Source organism: Odontomachus brunneus, unplaced genomic scaffold (assembly GCF_010583005.1).
Source record: "Odontomachus brunneus isolate Ranch 3 - 2012 unplaced genomic scaffold, Obru_v1 Obru_scaffold_028, whole genome shotgun sequence".
NCBI classification, from domain to species: domain Eukaryota; kingdom Metazoa; phylum Arthropoda; class Insecta; order Hymenoptera; family Formicidae; genus Odontomachus; species Odontomachus brunneus.
The window spans coordinates 105,149-132,668 of record NW_022639478.1 but is presented as its reverse complement, the minus strand read 5'-3'; the positions used below and the strand labels follow the sequence as shown (position 1 = coordinate 132,668).

The window sequence follows — 27,520 nt, the reverse complement described above, 5'->3', positions numbered from 1 at the left end:
CTCCTCTTTCGTCTGCTGTAGTCTCGATCGTCTGTAACTCCGCACGCACGTTGATACCTTCTGCTCGTTGACACTCGTAGGTACCCGCTTTAATTGCGATATCTAACAAGATAAAACTAGGTAAATCCTGGATTAGGCGTAGATCCTCCGGTTTCTGTTCCGCTGTTCGATGAACGTGAGCATCGCACTGAAATGGAAGCGTCATCGGAGAGTGTATGCGTCGGGCTTCCGACGTTTCGTCGATATCGTAGAAACGCGAGCAAAATTGAAGAACTCGGTATTCCGAATGAATTCTCGTCGACACTCCCGTGTCGCTGACCTGAGTTTCGCCCTGCGCAGGTGCCTCCTGTCCTTCGTTATCGGAGAATCGCCGATCGAAACTGGGTTATCGATTCGTCGACTACCTGCGAGCTACGTTTACGTCTCTCTTTCTCTCGTGAGCGTTTATATTAAACCTCCTGCTCTTCCTCCTCCTCCTCCTCCTCTTCCTCCTCCTCTTCCTCCTCCTCTTCCTCCTCCTCCTCCTCCTCCTCCTCCTCGTTCCCCTCTTCCTTCTCGAATATGCTCGGATGAGACCTACGGGACTCGCGTTGTTTTCATCTCAGGCGGGGTGCTCACGAAAAGATGTCGGTGCGTTGTGAGACGACGGTTACTTCACACGAGTCGTTCGGCTGCGTGAACGTTCTATGCCGAGCGACTAGTCCGGAGGCGTGTCGGAGTAGCCGATATCTTTGATGCAGTTAAATCATCGTTGTTCTTAAGAATGAGGCATCACGTTCCGAGAAAAAGAGTTAGAGGTGGCAACTGTGGTTGCGTTCCGAACTTTATTGACGAGACTGAAAATCCATGCAACGTGAACTATAGATTTCCGGTATATTATAACTATAGACTGCCAGTGTATTATGGAATGCAGACTATATATGCAGCGAAAAACCACTGCACGAATTTTGTAGAATTAATGTGCATAGTTTAATAAACTATGGGGAATTATGGAGTAAATATTGCAATAAAAATTATAACACAATTCTTTGTTTCTATGCCATGCAGAAATTATGATCAAAATTACTATATATATTTGTTTACCTCTAATTTTATACCACAAAATTATTATAATTGAATGTTTTTTATATCGCATATTCGGGTACATCGTTAAATATGCACTATTTCTATAGTAATTTGTAGTCCAATGTCAGAGAGAGGGAGAGAATGAAAGAGATAATGTCCAGCTTTACAAAAAAAAACATTTCAAATTGAGATATAATTTTTACTGCATTTCCTCCGTGTATTTGATTAAAAGAACTATATATCTTGTGTGTAACCGTTCAATTTTAGTTGCAATAACTATAAAAAAGTTTATTAAATTATATACATTAATTTTAAATGCAAAACTTGCATAGTTGTCACTTATATAGTTGCAATAACTACAAAAAAGTTTATTAAATATATATTAATGCTATATGCAAAACTCGCATAGTTGTCACTACTGCGTCTTTTTATCCGTGTGCGTAATATAGTGGAGCGTAACGCAATCACGTAATGCAATAAACGAGCTTGGAGTCTGCGAGGCTTTTGCCTTAAATACGGCACACGCGCTGGTAGATTGATACTATATTTATTGATGTTCCGAGCGGACATTGTAAGCGTCCCGTGTAAGAGCTTTTGTGTGAGAACTCCTTGTTTTACGCGAATCATTAAACGCTTCAGCGAGAAAGAGGTCAGGGCGGTCGGAATTTATTGATGAATAATATTTAACGCTTACTTTCGTAACGCGCACTTACACGTATGTAGTGCACTCGACGCTAATCGATACTATCTAATGGATTTATCTAATAGATAGAGAATCGGTACAAGTTATCGCGTCTACATAATGCACGTTTATTTGACGAGCGGGCGAAATTCGCAGCGAAATCATGACACATGTGTCCCACGATTTACTGCAACCTGGAAGAGGCATTATCGCGACCTTGGATTGCATAACGCCACGTGATTCAGCCGTGACTGCCATGCAATCGACTTTCGAACTTTACTCCAAAGACTATTTTCCAAAGTAAGCTCGTATTACACACAATTGGCTATTAATATGGATCGCAGGAGGGGGAAAGGCAGGGGTTGTGATATATTCGTTGCATTACTGAATTACCACTGATTTCGTCGAACTAATTTAACCTTTCCTGACTGATGTTTTGGTCTCTCAGACGGTACGCAAAGTTGATGCTTTCTCGAAAACATAAATGTTATCGTGTACTAGCAGTTTAACTGGGAATCAAAGTTAGTGTCAGAAATAAATTTTTAATATTAGTTCGTATTAGTTTGCGCAGATGGGACTTTTTTTTAAATTGACAAAATGTGACCTACTTTCCTTAGTACAAAGTTCGGTGCGGTACATCACAGATATGTTAAAGAGGTTATAAGGTTTAGTGTCGTATTTTCAATGGTATGTCAAAGACGCTACTCACTCAAACCTACTATTTATCGAACAAAAATACGTTTCTATACATTTGTTTTATTATCTAAGTAATAAATATTAATTTGAGACAAAGTTGAGATGTATACACACACAATCTTACATATAAGAAAAATATTATTTCTATATTTTTCAAACAAAACAGTCAATAATTTTGAAATTTGTGTATAATGTCGATATATTAGTTTTTCATATCATAACAGTGTTTCATTAAAACCCTGACTTTAGAGAGTTTATAAGAAGTTAAAAATAAAAATTAAAAATAGTACACTAACGTCAGGAAACACGTATTAAAAGTGTCAACTTTAGTTTCAAATATCTCAATTCTCGAATAGTCAATTTATTTCTAATTGCACGAGCAGTTAGATAATTTTCAATTTATATGGCGTAAGTTTCAATGAAATCTTAATAAACTCATTTTTTCTGCTACTTTCTTAAATAGTAATAATAAAATTTTTCATGAGAAGTATTTGAATATTTGTAATAAGAACGTAAGCCTTCGTATTTTTTTCTGTTTTAAAAAAAATTCACTCAACACATCTGTGAATTAATGCATCAATATGTACTATTTCCATTAATTAAAAATCGCTCTCATAAATTGAGTACGAGTCTTTGTGTATAGAAAATCACGTGAGTCAGGAAAGGTTAACTTCTGATTCGAAAAATAATCGATAATTCTGCTTGCTTAACCTTCTTAACCCCGAAATATTTTTGTACCACCTATGTGAAATCCGCCGACTAAGCGATAATTCGAACGACAGATATCTATCGACCGAGGATTCTATCAGAGCAATTCTGCCTCGTTCACGTGAAACGCGCGTGTATCAGCGGACGCTTCATACAACTGTCTCACATCGCTTTATTAAAATAGCGCATCGCATAAAATTAACTTCAACAGCCGCGTCGAGTAATTTTAAATCGACTCGAATAAGAAACGAGAGGTACGCCGTAAAAAGAACCTAAGAAATACTATAACGGGGTATTCGTAGAAAGCGCGGGCAAGGCGCTTTCGCTGCATACGCAAATGCTGCCTCGTGATATATTCGGAAGATATTGCGAAAGGCCAGCGAACGACAGCTCATGCGCTTATCGCTCTTGCTTATCAAAATTGTAATGTCGTCTCCGAACTTGCAACGACGCTACCGTGAACTTGAGCCGCCGCTGTCTCATCACGGTCGTGACTCGCGAAAGAGCGCGATTGCAGAGTCAACGATGAAGGCAAAATAGCGTGTTAAGGATCGTCTACAATGTGATCATAATCACGTTTCAAAGTCGTAGCGCTATACAGGAAAAAATGTCATTCTACTGTTGAGAAAAGCGATTGCTCAGTTTACTTTCCTCTTTTGAGGTAAAGGTAATCTTCAGCAAAGAATATTTTTTATAATAATCCTAAAATACTCATCACAACTTCTGTAGAACCTTATTATCATGTACTTAAAGAAGAATTTATTCTCCTCACAAGAATAACATAAAACTTTATCTAAGGAAACGTTATCTAAGGAAAAGTCGGTTCCTACGTAGTAGCAAACCGAGTTTTTAATTTTTAATTTTTATTCTTGATTGAAATGATGAACTTACTAGGATTCAGAATGTATTTTGAATGTAATTTGAAGTTTATCATGAACTTATGATAGATTTACGATAAACGTATAAAACTGTATAAACTTATGAAATACTTGGGACAAATAACGTTTATTTGAATGCAGTATGCGTTTTTCTGTGTGTAGTCCGTGAATCGATTACGTATGAAAAAGTTTCATTGACGAATTCAATAAAACTTTTCATTTTTTACGAAAGAAATAGATATATGGTCGATTCACGGATCAGTGCTACGACTTCGAAACGTAACTGTGACCGCACTGTACATGACCCTTTAGTGTTCGCGAAATAACACAGGAGTCGTATTACGCGGTGTACGATCGAATGCCGGTTCTCAGCAATTCGCGCGCGTCCAATTTCGCCGAGAGCTGCAGATCATTTCCTATCAAATCAGATGCCTGCCGTTTTTCGTCACAGCCTCTACGTCACGGTTGTCTGCTCGCCTGCAACACTCCTACAAAGTCACTTATAGACGCACATCGTATGCACATGTATGTGTTACGTACACATGTATGTGTTACGCGGTATAAGACAGCCAGGCGTGGTAACCGCGATGACGTTTACGCCACCGCAATGACGTTCTCGCCCTTATCGGACGCTCTATATACCTCGTCGCACATTTCACATATCACGGACGGACCTTTATCTACCCACTTACCGCGTTAACGCTCGCGGAGGACGATAGCGGGGTGTCCTCCTAACTTGTTGATTAGGGTCACAGCGCTGTGAAATTACTCGCTAGGGTGACAAAGTCTCTCTCGTGAAGATTCGTTTGACGTTACATCGCGCTCTCCGTAGAAATCGCGGCTGAAAGTAGTCGAGAGTGCACTGAGGGCGATGTGATTCTGGGATGTGTGGTGTATATATTTTTAGATTATCTTTTTTTTTTCTTTATAATATATACTGCGGTTTTTGCCCAGGGCTTTTGCTTTGGAAATATTTAGATCTCGCGTGGGTAGAGGAGAACGAAAGGGCCCATGTTTGAGTCGTTTGAGATTATTCTAATCTAATAATGCGAAGAAACGGAGCGTGCACGAATCGGAAAAAGCCGGGCGCGTTTGTGCACTTGACACACAGAGCGCGATGGTGAGTCTATGTTAATTGAGAGGAGGGTATTGACTCCTTTGACTCCCTCCTGTCGCGTGAACTCGTTTTGTTCGCTTTCGGTCACGCCTTTGTCTCTTTATGACTTGGAACGAGGAGAATTTACGCGGGGCGCTGCGACAACTCGTTCAAAAGAGTCCGTGTTCCGCGTTACCGTATCACCAGAGTTCTTCCGCAGCAATGCAGTGAATTTCCGTTACGATAAGCACTGAATAAGTCACTAGAAAGAGTATCTAAGCGAATCTATCTGCTCTGAAAATACATGAAAAATGTATCGAACGCGATGTGGACAATTCCAGATTTCTACACAATTTTATAGCAAAAATTACTATGGAATTTTGTAACCGGAGAGTAGATCGCAATTCTACAGTAATTTATTACTCTTGCATTCCATATACGCTATTTATACACACTATTTAGGAACTGTAAAGTGCTATTAAAAAGATTGCTATATTCATTAGCAAAATAAACCTTATTGACAGTCTATTTCTGCACTACCAAAAATATAATAAAATTGAAAAGAATTTGTGAAAAAAATTAATATTCTCTCTTCGCGTAACGTTCTAACATTTAAAACTAGAACTATTAAAGCAATCAAAATAACGCGAGGTTTGTAGTTTTTTATAAAAATTACTCAAATTTATGACGTGCATTTTATATTTTTAAGTTTTCCGGATACTCGCCACGACCATGTTGGATCGTGACGCGAGAAGTGACACGCTGAAAGTTCTTATACGCCATTTTCAAATAAAACTCTTGATTGATGATGTCAGAAGCGAAAAAGCATGCTCAAAATTCTTGCGCACCATTTTCAAATAAAAAGGCATTTAAATGAGAAAGCACTTAAAATTGCTTGAACATATTTGTGACTTCGAAAACTATTATTTTCCTTTGAGTGTTAATAAATAGCCGTAAAATTAACACGACAAAATCACAAAACAGAGTTGATTAAAGATTAAGGTTACTTGTCATGTTAATTTTACGGGTATTTATTGATTGTCAAAGAAAAAGAATAGATTTCAAAGAATTTTATAAATATACTCAAGAGAGCAATCTGCCTTTTCATACAAATATCTTTTTATTTGAAAATAGTGCGCAAGAATTTTGAGCATGCTTTCTCGCTTCTGACATCATCAATCAAGAGTTTTGCGGTGAAAAATTAGGAGTCTCAATTGACGTTGAATAAAACTAAAAAGAAATTAATGACGTTGAATAAAATTAAGTCGACATTTTTGCTTTTGCATTATTTAATTTTTCAAAAAATCTGTCATTTTAATCACTCTGATAAAAATAGATCATTAGTTCTAATGTTAATGTGCGAGTTACGAAGTCGTCTTATGATAACTTGTTCTGTGCTATAAATTTTGGAATTTAACGTAATTTCAATGCAATACAATATACAGTCAGTCCCATCGTTATAGGTGCGATATAGAATAGATAATAGAATAGATATATGTGGTTCCACTGAAAGATATATTAATAAATTAATGAGAGAGGTTCTGAGAAGAAAAATTGTTCTCGATGGTCTTAAATCAAAAGAGTCGTGGATATAAAATAATTATGTTTATTATACACGTTGATCCCCTTTCCGTCAATTTAAATTCCGTTCCCTACATTTCTTTGTCTTTTTTATGTCCTCAAAGCCAGCAGAGATATTTAAATATTCTGGCAACTCATCCTGCGTAACGTATATCTATGTAACGTATACGACTCTCCGATCGTCGGTAACATTATTGCTAAAGGTAAACCATTGGATAAGTTTCTGAGAGACGCACTGTATGTTCCAGCACATGGTTTAACGATGACTCATGGTATTCGCATGAAAAAAAAGAATGCTTAGTAAGCGTAATACTTGGCAAATAAGCGGCGTTTGTCCTCCTGGAAATACGTATCGCAACTCCGATAGCTTTTAGAACGACGAGACTATTTTTCCACGGCGACGGAATCCCTCACTCTATCGATTTATCATATAATTATTAATAGTAGCTTAGCACGTGAAAAATAAGCTCAAGGAGGAATACGTCGTGTGGGACATATTGTGATATGTCGCGCATTTTCTTCATTTTTATTTTGTGTCCTTTCGTTCTCGCGCGATGCAACTTCACTTCTAACCTCTGCAACGATCGACCTTTTCGCCACGACGAAATTGAGAAATCGTTTTCGCGAGCAATAATTTGCATGACCTCGGACGTGCCCGCGGAAAGAGAAACGCGGTACTGACGCAAAACACCTCGACGAAAAACGTACGAGTTTTCTTGCACTTGTTGACTTCTTGCACCATTAATCATCTCTTCTCTCAGCTTGTAACTATATCAAGAACGCTAACAGAATCGATTTCCTCTGCTTTAAACGCGCGCTGATATAATTCTTCTATTATTCATATATCTCTTATTCTCTCTTTAACCTGCTGTTTATAAAAAATTGCTGTAACTCGAAATATCTGTTGGCGCTCTGAGTTTAATCGATTGTTCGCGGATTTAAAGGAATACTGGATACCGACATATGATGCAACTTTCGTATTTCGTACTATTTTGTCGTATAGAATTGCAAATGCTTATGCAGAATGAAAGTACAAATGTCAATGAATGGCGGAGTAGCTGATGTTATATCAAAAACAAAAAGAATTTTTAATAAATTCTTTAAAATTTATTGTATAACATTTTTATTCTATGTAAACATTTGCAACAATAAAATAGAAAAAAAACATACAAAAGACGAAACTATGTTATGTCGGTGTATTCAGTATCCTCTTAATCCGTAGCAATCCGCACTCCTTATCCTGGGGAATCTAATACTAACGTTTTGTGCTTGTATTGTTTACAGACGCATGGTTTAACCCTGAAAGACTGAACCCACGAGGTAAGAGAACCAAGAAGGAGATATTCTTTGCTTTTTCTGTTTGTAGTGTAGTAACTTTGCTCGATTTTCTCCGAAAATTGCCGAAGATTCGTGAGATACATTACACGACATATGTAATATATTTTATACTACAATATAAATATGTAGATGTGTATGTAAATGTAATATATTTTATATTATACACAAATTTATCTGTAATCCTTCTTAAGACTTAGTGTGTACATAATTATGTACATTCATTTTTGGTCCTTTTCAAGCAAGACTAACTTATAGAAGATATTTAGCATATAGAATGAAGGAGGAGTGAAAGGTTCGATACAATTCCCTGGAGTTATTCTATAAACATCCCTTTACACTGAAACAAAACAAACCAAAGAAACACCGGATGACAAAAAATTTCAAAATCTGGGTGCTAATAAGGGAAGACTGGAAAAAAATATTTGAGAGCCGGAACATGAGGTACACGGACGGATCAAGAGCAAACGGATGCTTTTACTCCAATGGGCTTAATATGAACTATGGAGAAAATATTTCCATGGGTGACGTAGTTACAGTCTTTCAAGCTGCAGTGAACTGGCCATCCTAAGGCGCATAGAATTCCAGATTTCTAATGAAATGGGAAAAGGAACACATATATCTACTCTGATAGAGCAACCATAATGGCGTTTGCTAAAACTACTATGAAATCGTGATTTGGAATTACAAAAAAGCGATGGAAGAGTTAAATAAAACTAATAATATAACATTATCCTAACCTGGGTTCCCGTATTAAAATGTAACAAGGTTACATTAGATGTAACAGACAATAAAGCGGCGGACAAACTTGCTAAAATAGGGATTGAAACTTAAATAAAGTGACTGAGGTTCTCTTTGTCACTGGTACAAACATTATTAAAAACTGCTAGAAGCAAGAATATTTGAAAGGTTAGAGAACAAATAAGAGGTGTCGACAATCCAAGTTACTTATGAACCAATCTTTGCTAAGCAGAACAAAAAAGCTTTTGGTTATGAATAAACAAAAACTGAGAATATGCATTGGCCTTTTAACAAGATATGCAACTATCACGCTACAGTTGTGGAGGTGAGAAAGAGGATAACATATTCATTTTATGTTGTCCAGTACTCGTTTGCAAAAGAGACCGACTTCTAGGCAACATGTTCCTAAAACCCAAGGATCTGGAAGAAGTAAGGCTGAATAGTCTATTAAACCTGGTAACATTAAGCTAGAGTTATTAACATCATAAAATAAAAAGCAATCGATATGTCACAATGAATCCTCAAGGATCTAGGTGACTCAAGGACTCATACAAACTTACCGCAATTTATTAGTTTATATATTATTTATTATTTTGTATATTGACAAAGTAATGATTCCGTCGATACAATATTGTCGATCCATCCTAGATAGAGTTATATATATATACTCTTCATCTCAACCAGTGAACAGTGATTTTCCCGCCAAACAGAACCAATATGGTGATTGTGTGCAGAGCAGACTTGTTGATGCTCGAAATTGTAGTTTTTCACGAAAAAAAAAGTAAGCAGATTTTATTTACTGAATTTTTTATCGATGTCATCTTAAAGTATAATGATCAGTGACGCGTATGTTTGACAACGACATAATTTCGCTTCTTATGTCCACATAAATAAACTAAAGTTGATATTCATAGACAGATCTTATATTTTATTTATAAGGTTGTTTTAAGTTCTTCAAACACTTTGTGCATCATTTTATTGGTTACGGAGCATCTGAGGATGAACTTGAAGCTCCTCGGTGCTGTCCGCGGCCATGTCAGATTATAGAGTCAGAGACGAGAAGTGACAATTCTTACGCGCTATTTTTAAATAAAAAGATATTTGAATGAAATAACACTGAGATCGCTTGAGCATGTTTATAAAATACTCCGGAATTGTCCTTTTTCCTTGACAGTCAATAAATAGCCGTAAAATTAGCGTGACAAAAATATGAGACAAGAGAAGAAGTTAAAGAAGAAGATCGCGTGTCATTAGTTTTACGGCTATTCATTGATTGTCAAAGGGAAATAATAGTTTTCGGAGTATTTTGCTTTTGACGTTATCAGTCAAGAGTTCCACAGTGACCAGAAACCTTAAAAGAATCTTAAAGATAAGATCTTAAAGATGAGATCGAGCTATGAATATATCGATCTGTTTTACACAAATTGTATGAAAGAGAGTTTCTAAATGAACCGTGGTAGCGAAGGTGTTGAAGTTTCTTCGTATGCGATAAACTATACAATTCCGATGTTCTAATGAATCAAGATAAATGGACTACGCGTAGACCAGAAAATTTATTATTGCGGCAAACCGCATGCAACAGAGAAAGACTAGTAAATTTATTACAAGAAAAGAAAGGTGGTCGAAGTTTTACCGTCGGGGGAACAAACTTCTTCGCGACGGCCTTGACGTAAACGGAAAGTGTTTTCCTCGGCAGAGTACGACGCCCGCTGCGCGAGAGGCCTCTTGTGTCACGAAGTAAAGGGTCAAAGAGGGGGTGCTTTCCGAAGGGACGTTCGAAGCACAGAAAGTCGGCACATAATAAGTCGGTACGCTCGCGATTTCGCATCGGTGGCACTTCTGCCTGTTCGTTCGATGCCCGTCGTTCTCGGACGCTACTAAATATAACGTCCAGCCAGCCTCTCGTTGGTCCACTGCCAGTTTTCCGAAGACCCTCGTCGGGGTTTCCAAGCCGACAGTAGTTCCCTCGGTCGACGGAGTCGTCGGTGCCGGGACGTGCGTGTGCCGCTCGCTCCGGTTCTCTTTCCCTTCCGCTCGGTCTTCTGAAACCGGTGCAGCCTCTGCTCCCCTTCAGCCGGTCGTTGGGCTCCACTGGGACGGATATCGCGCCTGTTCGTGTAAATAATCGCCGATCGAAGGGAGCAGACGGGAAGAAAGGAGGAAAAGGAGAGAGGGAGAAGGAAAGAGAATGAACCTAGGGAAAATGGCCATCACGAAGGAGGAATGTGAGTAACGGCGAGGATCTCGCGACGACAACGACCATTTGGCACACGTCGCACTGGCACTCGTTGAGACACCGAGCCTCCGCGGATGTAGAAGGGCGACGTGGGGCGAAAGAGGCACGATGAATATGCGAAAATACAAGGAATAACGAGTAAAATATAACGGCCACACCACACCGGGAACATACAATGGAACGACGACGCGTGGTGTCATTGATCGCCGGCCGGCTGATAGAACGGACGAGTGATTCTGTGCTTATCGAGATGTTTCAGGGTCGCGTGTTCATCCATTGTTTGTTGTGTCATTTGAAGAGTTATTCCTTGTACACGTTTCTTACACGTCCGGCCGTACCTCGACTCGGAACTCCCGTCGCGAATCGTCTCGTTTCGTGAAACGTCGAATTAGCGGAGGCTTGAGAACCCCTGCGCCAGAGGTTTTGTCACGTTACGTATAGTTTTCGTCGTCTAATTCTGTCGGTGCTTCGACGAGAAAGAGAAAGAGAGATAGAGAGAGAGAGAGAGAGAGAGAGAGAGAGAGAGAGAGAGAGAGAGAGAGACTCTTCGACACGAGCCCGGCCATCGGTAATTGGCGTAAAGAGACAATTATCTGGTGTTACAAGTGGAGCGATTTAATAGGCCGAGCTGGTATGCGTGATCATATGTGTGTATCGCGACCCTGAAAAGAATCCAATAATAGATAGCTCGGGAATCGTCGATATTCCGTTGATATTTTACTGTGGCATCGTGATCTTTGCGAAAGGTGGCATCGATCCGTGCAACGGGGGCTGTCTTCTCGCAAATGTATAGGCTGTTTTTCGCAGTTTCTTCACTGTCGACAGCGCTGTTCCGCTTTTGTTTTTGCTCGTCGTACAAAAACGGAACGACGCTGACGGTACATACACTCACAGCTGGATAGCTTGTTCGCTATTTTTCGTGCGACTTGCGGAACGTATACGTCTTGTCCAAAGGGGGAATTCTCTCATCGGAAAACAAATTCTTCCATTGGACAAGACGCATGTGTTCCGGAACTCACACGAAAATAACCTATCTGGCCGCGAGTGCACTTGTTACACCGACGGTGTAAATAACGCGAAGCGCACACAGTTCTAGAATCAATTTTCTAATAGTAATTTAGATTTAACTTTTGTTCTGTCACAATGTGTTTGAGCAGAGTTTAAACTTAAAAGCGATATTTATAGTAAAATTTTATATTTAACATTGTGTCGAGTTCATTTTCAGACGCTGCATTTTTGGACGGATCACTTTTCATTGGCTGCGAAATATCTAAAGATGAACTTAAGACGATCTTAAATATAGGGTCGGACTATGAATACCAACCTAAATGCTCGTTTCTACGAACGTATTAAAAGCGGATTAAACTTTAATTTTAATTTAAACTCTATTTAGACAAAAATTCGAACTTAAGATTTAAGCGGAGGCTTACATAACTGATAAATAGGAGGTTTTTACAAACAGAGATATGAATAAAGATATTAATATAGGATTTTGACCATACTATTTATTATCGCTTCAAGTATAAAAAAATTACTTTAAATTATAAAAATTCTGCCCAAATTTTTTATGCGCGGTGTCGTCGGATACCTCTAACTAGTGAGCAATATTACATTCGTGTAATAATTTGAAACAAATGGGATTAGAAAATTTAAAAATCGTAGTAAATATGCTGGAAGATGAACGTTTATGTGCAGAAAGTTGACATTTTACAAAATGATGGCACTTCGAAATTATTGTAATCATTTTCCTCTCTATCTGTTTTCTTTTAGTGTTCCGGGAAAAATATTAATTTTGGAAATTTGCCAAAGATTTTAAGGTTTCATTCTTCAGAAAATTTAATACAATTGTTTAATTTGTTTATCCCATTTGTTTCAGGTTATTGAGCTGTAATACTGCCCAGTTAGAAGCGTTTAATTAAAAAAAATTTTTTAGTAATTTTTTATACTTAAAATAAAATGATAAATAGTATGGTCAAAAACTTACATTTTTATTCATTTCTTTGAAAAATACGCAATACCTCCTATTTTTTCGACTATATAAACCAGAATATCCACTCAAATTCATCTTCAGATGCTATACGGATCATTTCATAAAGTATCTGAAGGTGTACTTAAGACACTTTTAAATATAAAATTTGATTATGCCCGAGTCGAAATTTTGATTCTACTTTCAACTTCAATATATTCCAGTTAACATCTATTTTGATACCTTGAAACTTATATCAATCTCTTTTGATTCTATTTAATTTACTAACTTTGCCAAGAACTTGCCAAGAACTAACTTTGCTCTTTAGAACTTACGAACATTTTGAGCGTTTTCTATTTAGTGGCGTTAAGTAAGATTTCAATTTCTATATGTGTATCACAAAGATAACACTGATCTTTTAGAATACACAGATATTAGAAAGTTTATGTCAAAAGTAAGGCCAAGATTTCAATTTAGGTAAACACCAACCCAAATCTAAGTTTGAACTATTACCGAATCGGTATACGATACTCGTATACAAAACAAAACTGATTACGAAAAGTTCACGAGCGAATAGATGTGATTTATGAGGAGATTCGCGGACACCTGTCCTTGACAGGCTATAACATGTCTCGCTAACTGAGAGCTAACTGTGTAAGCATCAAGTATATGCACGTCGCACTTGTTCTGCTATCTTTTCCGGATATATTTGCGGCAGGATGGTATCGAGCGAGTATCACGTACATGTAATATATAGTGTAATATATAGTCTTTTTACTTTTATTATGTGGAATTAAAGAGAGAGAGACGACAATACCGCGTGCGTCCATTTGCTTCGCACTCTTCCCCGCATTATTCATCGTTTGGGTCTTAAATACACACGCGGTGGTGTATCTAAATTGGCCGGGCTCCAACGAGTATGCGTTATGTCACCAAGATATCACCCGGTAGTCGGCTCTCTGTGCCCTAATTGCATTTATTATTAGATAAGATTATTAATAACAGGCCAGACAGAAGTGATTTCCTTTCGATACTTGAGATCGCTCCGATTTCTCTCGCGTTCTCGAGATCTCGAGCGATACGATCGAAGAATAAATCGTAGATTCGGTCTAAAAATATAATTCGAATGAATTATAAATGTCATATGAGAGCAAGCGGGAGAACGCTATGTACCAATTCTGCTACTTCAGCTTTTATTACATGAAAAGTCACTCTCTGTCCGCGCTTGCCGTTATACCGTTTAACAAATATATCTTCCTATGTAATATCTATCATAATCTTATACATAACATTTAAATGTTATGTATTTTATCTATACACAATAAAAAATGAAATGTTAATTTTATGTTCTGAGAAGTCTACTTTAAATTTTAAGTAAAAATAACTCATTCGTGTTGTGTGTTACTTACTGATGAACTAAAAATATTAATTGGCACTCATACATTCTCTTTTTACATTTATGTTTATTGTCTTGACTTTAAACATGATTAAAGTAACATTTCATGTATGTTGGTGTGTTAGATGACTGTTAAGATATATTAATTTTTATAACGAATAAGCTATTTTTATTTGAAATTTAAAGACTTTCTTAGAACATGAAATTGATATTTTATTTTTTTATTTTGCACACACATACACATACCAAACCGTTAAAACATCAGTGTGACAGTTATCGTAAATTCCTCACGTTATCGTAAATTCCTCCTTAAGTTGCTGCCCCGAAATACCTCGGTGTTTCTGGATTACTTTCATGGATTAATGTCATTTGCGAAAAGAACCGGCAGTTCGAGCGTAGCTGCTAAAATGGCAGCTTAGTTCCGTCCTTTTCCTTCCACTGGATGACGTACACCGTAGATAAATCTGAGGGTGTAACCCGCACGTACGAATCGATAAAGCGGCGCCGCATACGTCGCATCGGCTGTAATGCACAATTTTGCGTCACGAACGAACGAATAGGATAATCGAAAAAATACAATAAGCAATGAGTGCGTTTTGTTGCTTATCGTCACGATTATAGATAACTGGTCGTGTATTTGAAAAAGTCTATGGTTATGTCTTCTAGCACTGACGAGATAAGACTAAAAATAATCAGCCTTACGGAACTTAGTTATATGAGAAATTTCACTATTTTACTATTTAATAACTTTCTACAGTGAATGTTATGTTAAATCAGGGTAAATAATTATGGAAATCCAATTTCCTAACAATATCTAATATATTAGATTTTATAATAGATCTGTATACTGAGAAAGAAAATATCTATAAAAGATAGGAAATATTTATTCAATGCGTATACTAATAACATTTATATTGATATAAATATTTATTTATATATATTAACATATAGATATTTTTTATATCGAGATAAACATTATTTTAAATGAAAAACTGTAGATTTTTTAAAATTAATTTTTCGTAAGAACAATTGTGTGTGTGCTTAATCTATTTAAATAAGAGAAATTAGATTTAAATAAATGTGATATTAATATTCAATGTATAAATATTTTTTTATTTTTTAGTATTTTGTTTCTCTCAGTTTATATATCAATAAATCATCAAGGTAATCATGGGGAGAGGGACTATAAAATGAATAATGTTTATATCCTAAATATTCAGATATTTACATCAGATGATTAAAAATAGCCAATAATGTCTAATAATCAAGTGATAGTAAAATAGTACGAAAGTAAAACAGTAGAGAATAATATAAAATAGTCGACTGAAAACAGTTAATTATCTTTTTTACTCCTGGAATGCCTCTTTAGGCCCTTTTCACGAAAATTTCCTTAAGGTTGATGGTCTTTACTAGTAGGTCTGTTCTTTTTCGTTAAACTAACGTACGTTTATGGAAAGAGATATTTAAAAAGAGATAAGTAAAAAAACGATTAAGAAAAAAAGAAGAAGAGAAGCAAGCAAAAAGTGCAATGAAAAAGAACAGATTAAAGCCTTTATTGTGAACTTTCTATTATCGATAAAAGTGCCTCTAAATGTGACTGAGAGCCAATCAGAAGACTTATAAATTATATTTAGAAGTGCTTTTATTAATAAAAGAGAGATCAAGATAAGAGCCTAAAGCAGTACTGAGTGGTAAGTCTAAAGTACAATCGAGTGGTAAGCTAATAGTTAAATCATATGTTAATCTTTGTTTGTCTTTCAAGATAAACGAAGACAGGCATATGTGTTAAATATTAATAAGTTTACTATTCGGGTTGGTGCAGTCGGGCCCAGGTATCTTGCTGGTGCTTTTGTGGTGTTGCGCGGGTATGCCCGGGTGCGAATAGTCGCGGGGACGATCCTGCCAGAAAACGACCGGTTCACTAGGGACGGTCATCCGCTTCGAAGGTCCGCAATGCGGCGGTGTATCATTCTGTCACTCGCGCACGTTCGACGTAACACGCTTTCTCGAGGATCGCACTTTTGCGCATTGTCTACGTATTATCTGCTAAATTTAGTTTTTTATACTGAAACTGTTTTTTATTCGAGCATCTTTTTCGTAGTTTTTCGCATAATAAATGATCTTTCGCTTTGCATGCAGTAGAAAACATTTTATAACAATTATTATATCCAAATACAATATTATGCAAATAGAGCTCGTGGATAACTATCCAAATTTTTTGCAAAATTTTGAACAAATTGTTATAAAGATTTGAAGGAAGCTTTCTTGCCCAAAGTGCTAAAAAAATGTACACCTTTTTAATTCAAATAAAAAAACTATAGAACTTTGAAACTTTTTACAAATATTGATGCAATTTTTAATGAAATAATGCATTTTTTCATAATATAATTTATTTTGTTGAAGTTATAAAATTAAGTATATAAATTAAATATATAATTAAGTATAAGTTGAATAAGAAAATTCGTTTTTTTTTCTGGCGTCCTTGAATTTTCACTCCCTAATAATCTGAAATAAACAAACGATGAAAAATCTTACGTATGATATGATTGTGTAGCTATGGAACGCACTTCAGACAAAATGTAAAAAATTAACAAAATAGCGGTATCTGAAAAAAAATTTCAATATTTCACAGATCGTTTTTTGTTAGTAAAAATATATTTTGTATGAATCGTATTAATTGTAGTTTATATGTCATAGCTATAATCATACCATACATGAAATTTCATGTATCATATTACTCGAGAGAAATTTTCACGAGAGATCATAAAATTCTTTAATTACAAAAATTTCCTGTACTCCTTTTTTTCCTGTAACGTTCTTATAAGAGATTTTCCTTAGAATGTAAATAAAGATACTTATCTATTTTTCTATATATATGTGACCGGGATAATTTTGTATTCTATGTCCACATAAACAAATTTCTTTTAAGTAACGATCCGTCTCCCAAATGAACGGTGATAGCGTGTTAAATTAAGCTATTAAGTTAATTAAGGATATCAGAATAAAAACATGCTTAACAATGATCAAAATAGCCAAGAAAAAGTTTAAAAAAGGGAATCACTCGATTCGTTCTGCATAAGAACCCAATAATCCTTAATACGCCACTGCTCCAGTTTTCCAGCTCTTCCCCCCCCCTCTCTCTCTCTCTCTCTCTCTCTCTCCCCCTCTTTCGCCTCTATCTCTTTCTCTCTCTCTCTCTCCCTCTTTCGCCTCTATCTCTTTCTCTCTCTCTCTCTCACCTTCTCATCTCCCTTCTCCACTACTATCAATGAACCCCTCTTCTCGCGTAAGCCGGATCCCGAATCGTTGCTACGACAGTCGCGAATGTGGCTGCAGCTGTCCCGCAGGTACTGTCGGGTCTTTAACGGAAACGTGACAACGGAAACGGTCGTCGTGACACGTTTCAAGGATGGTGCGAAGGAATAATCAAAGAGGACACGTAGGGGTCCCGAAAGTGTTGCCAGAACGCGGCACTGGTAAGTCTCGCGTCCTCACTCGAACCGAAGCGAACTGATCGGCACGTTGGCGATCGTTGATCCGAGAACATATGGTTGGGAACATAACACGTGGTCCTCGTACCGTTGCACGACTTGCTTTGGACAAACCATGATTGGAGAATAGTTAAAAGAAAATTCCACCTATATTCTAGGTGTCTAATTACGTGCGTAATTATACGATTAAGAAGGAATCTAAAGTTATATTTGTATACTCCAGTTAGAATTATTATCCAAACATGTATTGTGATCATTAGATTTGTCATATTTGCCACGCGTACAGCCGGTGCTCCACGACATATATGATACATAAAACAATATTTATTAGAGACTTCTCTCCTTTGTGTCATCATTTGCAATTATAATAAATGATGAAACATGGAAAAAGTAGAAAGTCGCGCATATAAGTACAAATTATTTTTAAAGTTGATTTAACTAGTTTTAAACTGCGCACGAAAATAGACAAACCGGTTATCGAATGAAAGAGAAAACCGGTTAACTTCTAATTGTAACGTATAATGTAACAAAAGATAAATATTTTACACAGAACATAAATATTATGTCTACGTGGCATCTCGATTGTCGCTGACATATCAGCTACTTATTTACTTATATGACATTTATGATAATCCATAAATTGCAAGATGCGTTATACTATAATTGCGTAAGGTTAAAGGTTAAACTAAAGATAAAGAATTAAGAATATAGATAAAGGATTAATCACTAGTCTACCACGTGTGTTTCGTGCTTCTCTTGTCAAATTTTATCACAATTATATCTGAGGGCGTGAGTTATACGAAATATTCTAAATGACTCATGAAACGTTCACACAAATTGCGTTGCACATCTTTTTTGGTGTATTTGCGTAACGTTCGCCTTGAAACCGCTTTGCAAATTGATGTAATTCGAATCACGTCGAATTTCTGCGAAGAGCAAACTCTGCAAAAAAAAAAGGAAAAAGGAATGAATCATGTGATGACTATGTTTGAGGGCGTTAAAGAGGCCTCGAATTTATCGCGTTATTGGTGCGAGGTTCATTGACACAAGGGGCTCATAAGTATGCGAGATACTCTGTAAAAACTGATCGTCGAGGAGTCGCAGGAACTATTGATTAATAATCTAAACGAGTTCCCCGTTGCTATGTGAATCAACATCATCACCGTATGATTCTTGATTGTATATGGGGATACTTCTTATGAGACAAATCGAGTATCATGTGTAGAGAATTTTTTCTCTCGAGATATTCTGAAATATTTGTGAAACATATATTTTGAGAGAGAAAAAAAGATTAATCTCACCAAATTTACAGTCATTTTTAACGCCAACTACACGAAGAGAATTTTATATCTTTTTTTCATATAAATTCTCCTCAATTTTATCATGTTCCTAATAGTGCAAGAATAGACTGTGAGCAAAGTTTATCTTGCTATGGAACATAATAAATTTTACTAAAAACAGCAAATTTTTTAATAATATATTTTAATCCTTAAAATATGGCATATACTAAGAAAGAAAATGTCTGAAAAGTAAAAAAATATTTATAGATAATAACATTTACTTAAAAAAATATAATTTTTTTTTATTTAAATAGAATAAATAATTGGTTTTATGAAAAGCTGCGGTTTTAAGAAAGTATATATTTTCTTAAAGAATATTTTATATAAGTAAATATGTTATATTAGTACCCAATTGAATAATAAATAGTTTTTATTTCTTAGATATTTTTTTCTTTTAGTATATGAAATGAAATGAAAGAATGATAGTCCATAATTACTGCAGAATATCGATCTATTTCTCAGTTAGAAAATTTTATAGCAATTTTTATTATAAAATTCTCTCCGTGTCTTTTTATTGTTCTAACAAAAATGTAGTACTAGCAATATGTATATAAGGTTATTATTCAGTAACTAACAATAACATTACATCAATATTATAATTTTTTACTAGATATTGTGACTATTACATACAATGCATGTTATATTGCACTTACATTGTTGAATGAGAAATTATAACATTAATGTAATGTTATTATTAGTTACTGTTTATTCAGCCATCACTAACACTATAGTAAAACTTATCATAAAAATAGTTAAAATATACACTATAGTAAGTTACCATAAAAATAGTGGCAATAATTTTTTTTTCGTTATGCGCGCGTGATTATAGTTACAAAACCAAATATTTATTTTTTGAGTGTATAAATTTCTAACGTTTTTTTTTCTAATGACTCAAAATTAATAAAATTACCTGCTTTTGCTTACAGTGGCGGCTCTGATATACTGGCGCGATCCCAAAACTTCGGGAATAGTGTTTGGTGTGGTATTAGGTGTGCTGCTGTCATTGGCCTATTTCAGCCTGATTAGCGTGTTCGCTCATCTATCGCTTTTAGTCCTCGGCGGAACTATTCTTTTCCGTATCTACAAAACCGTTCTTCAAGCTGTCCAGAAGACTTCGGACGGTCATCCGTTCAAGTAAGAAAGAGTATCAATACGTTCTGCTCCAACTTATATATCCAATCTTGGCTTACAATTATATTCCTTAATTTCACACATCCATCCATTCCTTGTTTCTATTTATCTAGTTATTAATGTCCTTATAGTTAAATTGTTTCTCTTTAATTGACTCTCGTTATCTAAATACTCTTATAATCTCCTTTAGCAATCATCTTGATTTTTACCTCAGCTTTATGCTGTTTATACCTTTCTATCTAAAATGTCTAATTATACTTTCCTAGTTTACTCAATAAGTACTATATATCGTCCTCATACAAAGGTTGTCCGGAAAGTAATGAAAATTTTTTTGTTAATTTATTTATTGAAAAAATTTACAAATCAATATCACTTTCAAAATATGATCCTTGAAAACGCAAACAACGCTCCCAACGCTTCTGCCATTCTTGGTAGCAGTGCTGGAAATCTTCAACTGTGAGCGTGTTCAGGGACTCGGTTTTTTTTAATATTGTTCACTGTGCCGAAATGATGATCTCTTTTCTTTAAAATGTTCTAAGTTATATTTTACCTTGGTTTTGGAACGTTTGAGAAAAAAGATTTTGCGTGTGCGTCGTCAAATCTTCCCTTCATGGATGTTCCATCATGATCAACGCACTAAGTTACACTTCACTGGCTGTGAGAGAATTTTTGATTGAAAAAAAATTCCAGTTCTTCCATATTCACCCTACAACCCCGACTTGGCTCCATGTGATTATTTCTTATTTTCCAAAACACACTTGAAAGGCCACCATTTCGACACAGTGAACAATATCCAAAGAGCCGTGACCGAGACCCTGAACACTCTTACAGTGTAAGGGTCATCAATCTCATTTAGATTTTGTTTGATATTAAAAAAAAAGAATATATATAATGTATTAAGTTTAGTTAAGTACCGAAACGAATCAGTTGATATTGTTTTACGATATTACGAGTAAGCTCAGTTTTAATAAAACTACCGTTTGGATTACAGGGATATTCTTGACCTGGATTTGGCGTTACCGGCTGAGAAAGTGCACGAATTTGCAGACGTCGCGGTTGCACACGCTAACGCTGCTGTTAGTGAATTGCGCAGGCTGTTTCTCGTCGAAGACTTTGTCGATTCTCTCAAGTTCGGCGTTCTCTTATGGTGTCTCACCTACGTCGGTTCTTGGTTCAATGGCATGACTCTCATCATAATCGGTAAGTATTTTCTACATTGCATTTTGCTGCCCACCCTGCAAGCGCTATCAATTTAACGTGTTAAATGTTTACCTCTTTTCAGGCGTGGTCGCTCTCTTCACGCTGCCTAAGATCTACGAAACGAACCAGGAACAGATCGATCAGAATCTGGCCTTGGTACAGGCGAAAATCAACGAGATTACCGCCAAGTGAGTGCATGATTTCTCTAAGTTTACAAGAATTTTGGAGACGCTCAGAAAGTAACACAAGAAATCTTATAATACAATGAAAGACGATAAAAGTCGATTAAAAATCTAATTTGCATTTATTTCTAATATATTGTGTTAATATAATATATACACACACACAGTATATTAAAAATAAATTGTTGTAAGTTTCTTTGATTAAGATCAAACAATACAATAATGAAGAGGGCGATAAGAGCAGATTGCAGATCTGATTTGCATTTATTTCTATGATATACTATTATACTAATATACTATACAGTACAATATATTAGAAATAAATAAAAATTAAATTTGGTTAAATTGGTTCTTATTGTTTTTTTTTATTATTGTATTGTTTGATTGTAATTAGGAAGTCTTACAGTCACATTTATTTGCAGCAACGAATCTTTTTCTGGTAAATATTTTCTAGAATATTCAGGAAAATACGTGGCTATGCGACGTTTTCCGACGTCGAACAAGGTTTTAGAAACTAAAATAGTTAATCATCACTAAAAAGATGCCTAAGTATTTGTAGTCATTTGTAGACTTCACTTTGACAGTTCATTAGTTTGCTACTGCGTCTATAATAAACTGTTATTTTTATCCTGTAAAATTGTATCGGGAGGAAAAAGAAAGAGAGAAAGAAAAGTGTCTTACATTACTTTCTGAAGGCTCCGCATACTCCGTGACGTTTCTCGAAAGAGGATTGTTCGATTGTTTCAGAGTGAAGGCGGCAATTCCCCTGGGTAAGAAAGCTGAACCAACGAAGGAGGAATAAGAAAGAGTCGTGCGAAACGATAAGGCAACAACCGCCGAAGCAAAAATAGAAATGACTAAGTTAGAAATGAACGAGAAAGAAATATGGACGAATAGTGCGAGTTTGAGAGCGCGTGCGAGCAGGACAATTATACGATCGAGAGAGGGCTCACGTCGTGTGCACACGTGTTGATATTGGGCTCCGTTGGTGGTTGCATTGGTGACGAGATAGCTAACACGCGCGCCGGTATCTCCGCGAGCTCCGCCGTCGTATTCCGGAGGAAGGAAATATCTTAATGATCCTTTTTCAAGGCAGATCGGCCGGCGAGATTAAACGGTCGCGTGCGCGCGCGCATCGACATTCTGAACAGGAGAGCGATTCTTTATTGAGGAAGTAAACACCGCGAGAAAATGAGAGAGAAAGAGAAAGCATGCGAGCGAACGAATGAGCGAGCGAGAGAGAGAGAGAAAGAGAGAGAGAGAGAGAGAGAGAGAAAAAGAGAGAAAGAGAGACAGGCAACACTTAGCATTAATTAATCGTTCATTATCACGATAAACAATGATGGCGTATTTTTAGCCAGCTATATTAACAGTGCAATGTGTGCGGGGCTGCTCTCGAGGAACGAATCAGCCCTTCTCCTCGTCCTACCCTCTTTTTGGTCGTATTCTTCGACAAAATGTGTTTTATCGCAAACTTCGTGTCTTTACCCGATGGTGTCCTCTGTTCTTCTTCGCAGAGTGAGTGAGTGTGCGCGTGCATATATGTGTGTGTGCGTGTATGCGAGAAAGAGAGCAAGTGAAAGGAGAAGAGTGAGTGGGAGAGTATGAATGCAACAATGCTGCACGCGACTTATCGTAGTCCCGTCTTCGGAACATCATATTCGACTAAATTTGGATCATTGTTCGTGTACCGAAAGGGAATTTATCGAAGTAATCGTTTAAACTATGACGCGACAGTAACGTAGTGAAAACGGGGGTGACGGAGGCTCGTGACGATACAAAGGGGTTGAACGGGAGGGGATAAACACGAGAAATGATATCGTTTTTATCCTTCAGCGGTAGATCTTAAAGTAATTGTCCAATTTCCAGTGATCCCCCAAAACACCTTGATGTTTTAAGTTGTTGTTACGTTTGGGAGAAAATCGGACGCGGTTAAGCGACCAGTTGAATAATGCGAAAACGTATATATTGCATCTGTCTCTTAATGACGTTGACGTTTGCATAATATTATTGCTACTGCATTATTAATTGTAATTACACCGTTGCATACGCACACGCGTGTACCACGTACATTACCGTCAGAAAAGTTCAGGAACATTGTCCGAGATAAGTACTTTTATATAATTTATACATATAACACACTCTTTTTTGTATTAATATTAAATTTTTTTATTAATATTAGTATTATAATAAAAAAAATGAAGTTAATATTAATCTGAAAAATTATAATACTATAAATTGTACACATAATATATCTCTATTTATTATTGTAAGTTTATAAGGATATATAATATATATCGTATAACTTATTAAGAGCGACAAATCCATGTGATTTTATCTAAACACATTCGCTTTTTATTACGTGTTGCTAAGTTGTCCGACGGTAGTGTATGCATATGCGTATATATGTACGCTTCTGGCCGCATGTGTACGAGCGCGCGCGTGTATGTATGTGAGAAAGGGATGGGTAGAGTCATACGAATCGAACGATCCTAAACGGTAACGAGGTACGGAACACATTAGACGGTGAACGATGAAGATGCAACTTTATATTATATCGTAATATCTATCTATAGTTATCGAGAACACACGTGTTTTTATCGGGACCGATGGCAAAGTGTTACGAATGTGAATTGTAATACGCGTATTGCTTCTTGACGTTTTCATTATTGCATCTGCATCCGCACGATTAATTTATAAATAAATGATATTAAATAAGGTAACTCTTGTTTTCTTCATGTAATAATTGCTATTTCCTTTTTTCATCTTTCTACAGACTGCATCCAGATTTCCCTCCTCGAAAAATTTCTCCCGATAAATCCGCTATTTCTAACGATTTTTTTCTAAATAATTTTTATAATGCAAATTTATAGAAAGAAGAATGATAGATTTGAACATGAGGCATTTTGAGCAACATTTCGTTTAGATTCAGTTGATTCAATTATTTTTTCAAGCAAATTGTATTGCACTATTAATTGCAAGGTGAAAAAGAAGAAAGGAGAACGAAGCAATGCACAATTTTTGTTTAAAAGAAAATTATAATAAGGCTCTAAACTCATCTGACATATAATTACGGTTACATAATTTCATATCATTATATTACAAATACACTTCAATATATAATGAAGTATTAAAAATCAAGTATTGTACAAGATTAAAAAATGTTTACATTGTATAATCATATGCGATTAGAGTGACGACTTTATCACTTTCGTATTTCATTTACAGAAGCACACACTAACAAGTTTTGTTTGAGTTGATGAAATGGAGTCGGTCTCTTCTGTTCAATTATCTAACTTTCGAAATTACCGTCCATCACCAAATTCTGATATGCCTGTTAAAATAACGTCGATTTGAATTCTTGCCGCCGCGCATACCGACACTCACAATAATTGCTCGCTCATGCGCATGCGCAACCTTGGAGCAAGGTGACCATTGCCATCCAAGAGTGAGCGACGCGAATCATTCGTTTTCGAGCTTTTGGAGCGGTCGGAGTGTGCTGGTCAGCTGAGTGTTCGATATCGCCACGACTTGACGAAAGTTTCGCGAGTAATCGCGAGCGAATCCCATTGAACGAGTCACCATGTCGATATCAGACTCCGACCACGAGAAGAGGAAGCAGATCTCAGTGCGCGGCATCGTCGACGTCGAGAATGTAACGAATTTCAAGAAGACCTTCAACAGACACCTTCACTACACCCTGGCGAAGGATCGCAATGTCGCCACGACCCGCGATTATTTTTTCGCTTTGGCCCACAGCGTCAGGGACAACCTGGTGTCGCGATGGATCCGCACGCAGCAGCACTACTACGAGAAAGATCCCAAGGTATTGTTCCGTATCTTGTCGTAAATTACGTTGCCGATTTCATTCCGGCAAATTCGAATCGACGTCGCAGTCGCGCGAAAGTTCCTGAGAGAATTTCGTAATGTCGAATTTCAAATAAGACGCCAAACGTATTTCACATTTGTATGATATCGGCAAGAGAGATTCGAAGATTAACATGAGATGTTTTCTTTTTTATATTTGCAATATCAAACAATCTGGGAGAAGCTTGCATGTCGCTTTCGATATCAGTCTTAATGAACAATTCACATCTTGTAACTTATACTGTTAATTGTTATTAACTATTGCTAATTTCCAGGCAGCACAATCTCTTTAAGAGATGTTTAGGAACATTCTCAGGAGATAGAGACGTTCTCAAAATCTTTCAGAGTCTTTCAGAATGTTCAGAGTTACTCTAAAATCTCTTGTAGAGATCTGTGCTGTTTAGATTGTTATTAATTAAAACCCTTTGGGTAAACTGCACATTGAGCGAAATGAAGGGGAAGGTGTAGCACGTAACTTGATTTTCGCTGAGTAGCAGAATTTATCCGAAATTTATCGGAGAAAATCTGCAAACACAGAGGAAGATCCGCGTATTCAGACTTTTACTCTGATTATCTGACTTTTACTCTGATTATACGACTTTTGCTCATCTGTGAGAAGTTTCGCAATGCAGGAAGTCATTGAGTAGATTATAGATCGTTAAAACATTTGACAGATAAAAATTACACTTGTTTGACCAGCGCGATTGTACGATTATGCGATTTACTAATAATAGCGTTATGCACGATCTTTGCACTCGTTTATATGTCGCGAGAATTTTTAGAAATGCAGATAAAAATGCTTGCGCAACAAAGCATTAATAACAACATTTTTTCGCCGATGATGCTACACACACACACATACATATATCCTCTATAATACGCTTGAATAATATACTAAATTAGGCAATTACAAGCATTTACGAAAAATCGATTAGATAATGTGTCAACGTTTAGGAAACACGATATACTTCCGAAAAGATGCATAAAAAATGTATAAAAAAGAAATATGAATATGTGTGATATAAAATGTCAGGACGATTACAACAGAGACTCGTTTCCGTATCTAAATGCGTATAGTTTCTATTTTTATTTTCATTGTTATTTGGAAAGAGTAAAAGAGACAGAAGGAAAGAGAGAGAGAGAAAGAGAGAGAGAGAGAGACAGACTAATAAATTTCATCTATGCTCGTCTTCGCACGAGACTTGGAAGACTGTTCGTAAACGGCTTCATCGTGCACGGGCAAAACATTTCACACAGTCTATTTCGGGGTACATTTCTTGAATATACAAGTCGCAATATAGTTACATCACATTTTGACTTTACACTTATGCGCGAGATTTATTTCGGCTGTTGCACAAGTATTGTGTTATAGAGTGTATTTATTGTTACATGCAGTTGCGTTTTAAAAGCCAAAAGAGTGTCCATAGAAAAAAAAAGTTTAAGAACTGTCTTCTGCCGTAACATCTTTTTTTCAAATCTGCATTTTGTCAACGCCAAAACATTTTATCGTCTGATCAGTCATTATTCTACACTAATAGAGGAAGTATTTCAAATGACAATGTCGCATCCGGTGATTGGCTGACTTATATTCATAAATTAAGGATAGTACATTGTAGTCTCGTTTGTCATTGTATATATATAGTGCATATATTGTATTATTAACACACTAAGAAAAAATAAATAAAAAATATTCAGTGACTACTAATAATAATATATATTTATTTAATTTCAAATTCTGTTATTTAAATAGAATAAACGATTGCTTTCATAAAAAATCAAGTTTTTAAGAAAATGTATATTTATTTCTTAAATATTTTTCCTCTCAATGTATATATTTTATAGTATATATATATATATATATATATATATATATATAAAGAAATATTTGGGATATGTGATATCTTCAAGATATCTCTATGATGTATTTGG

The 27,520-nt window shown here is 36.1% G+C and overlaps 1 protein-coding gene across 1 annotated transcript in view; it reads left to right on the top strand.

The window, feature by feature from the left end:
- The window catches only part of LOC116842958 (glycogen phosphorylase-like), a 56,965-nt gene that overhangs the window by 24,035 nt on the left and 5,410 nt on the right, over nt 1-27,520 (top strand). The window contains 6 exon segments of the mRNA XM_032812866.1: nt 7,991-8,026; nt 20,138-20,345; nt 21,334-21,555; nt 21,557-21,730; nt 22,528-22,532; nt 25,303-25,550. Of these exon segments, the coding sequence (XP_032668757.1) occupies nt 7,991-8,026; nt 20,138-20,345; nt 21,334-21,555; nt 21,557-21,730; nt 22,528-22,532; nt 25,303-25,550 (893 nt within the window).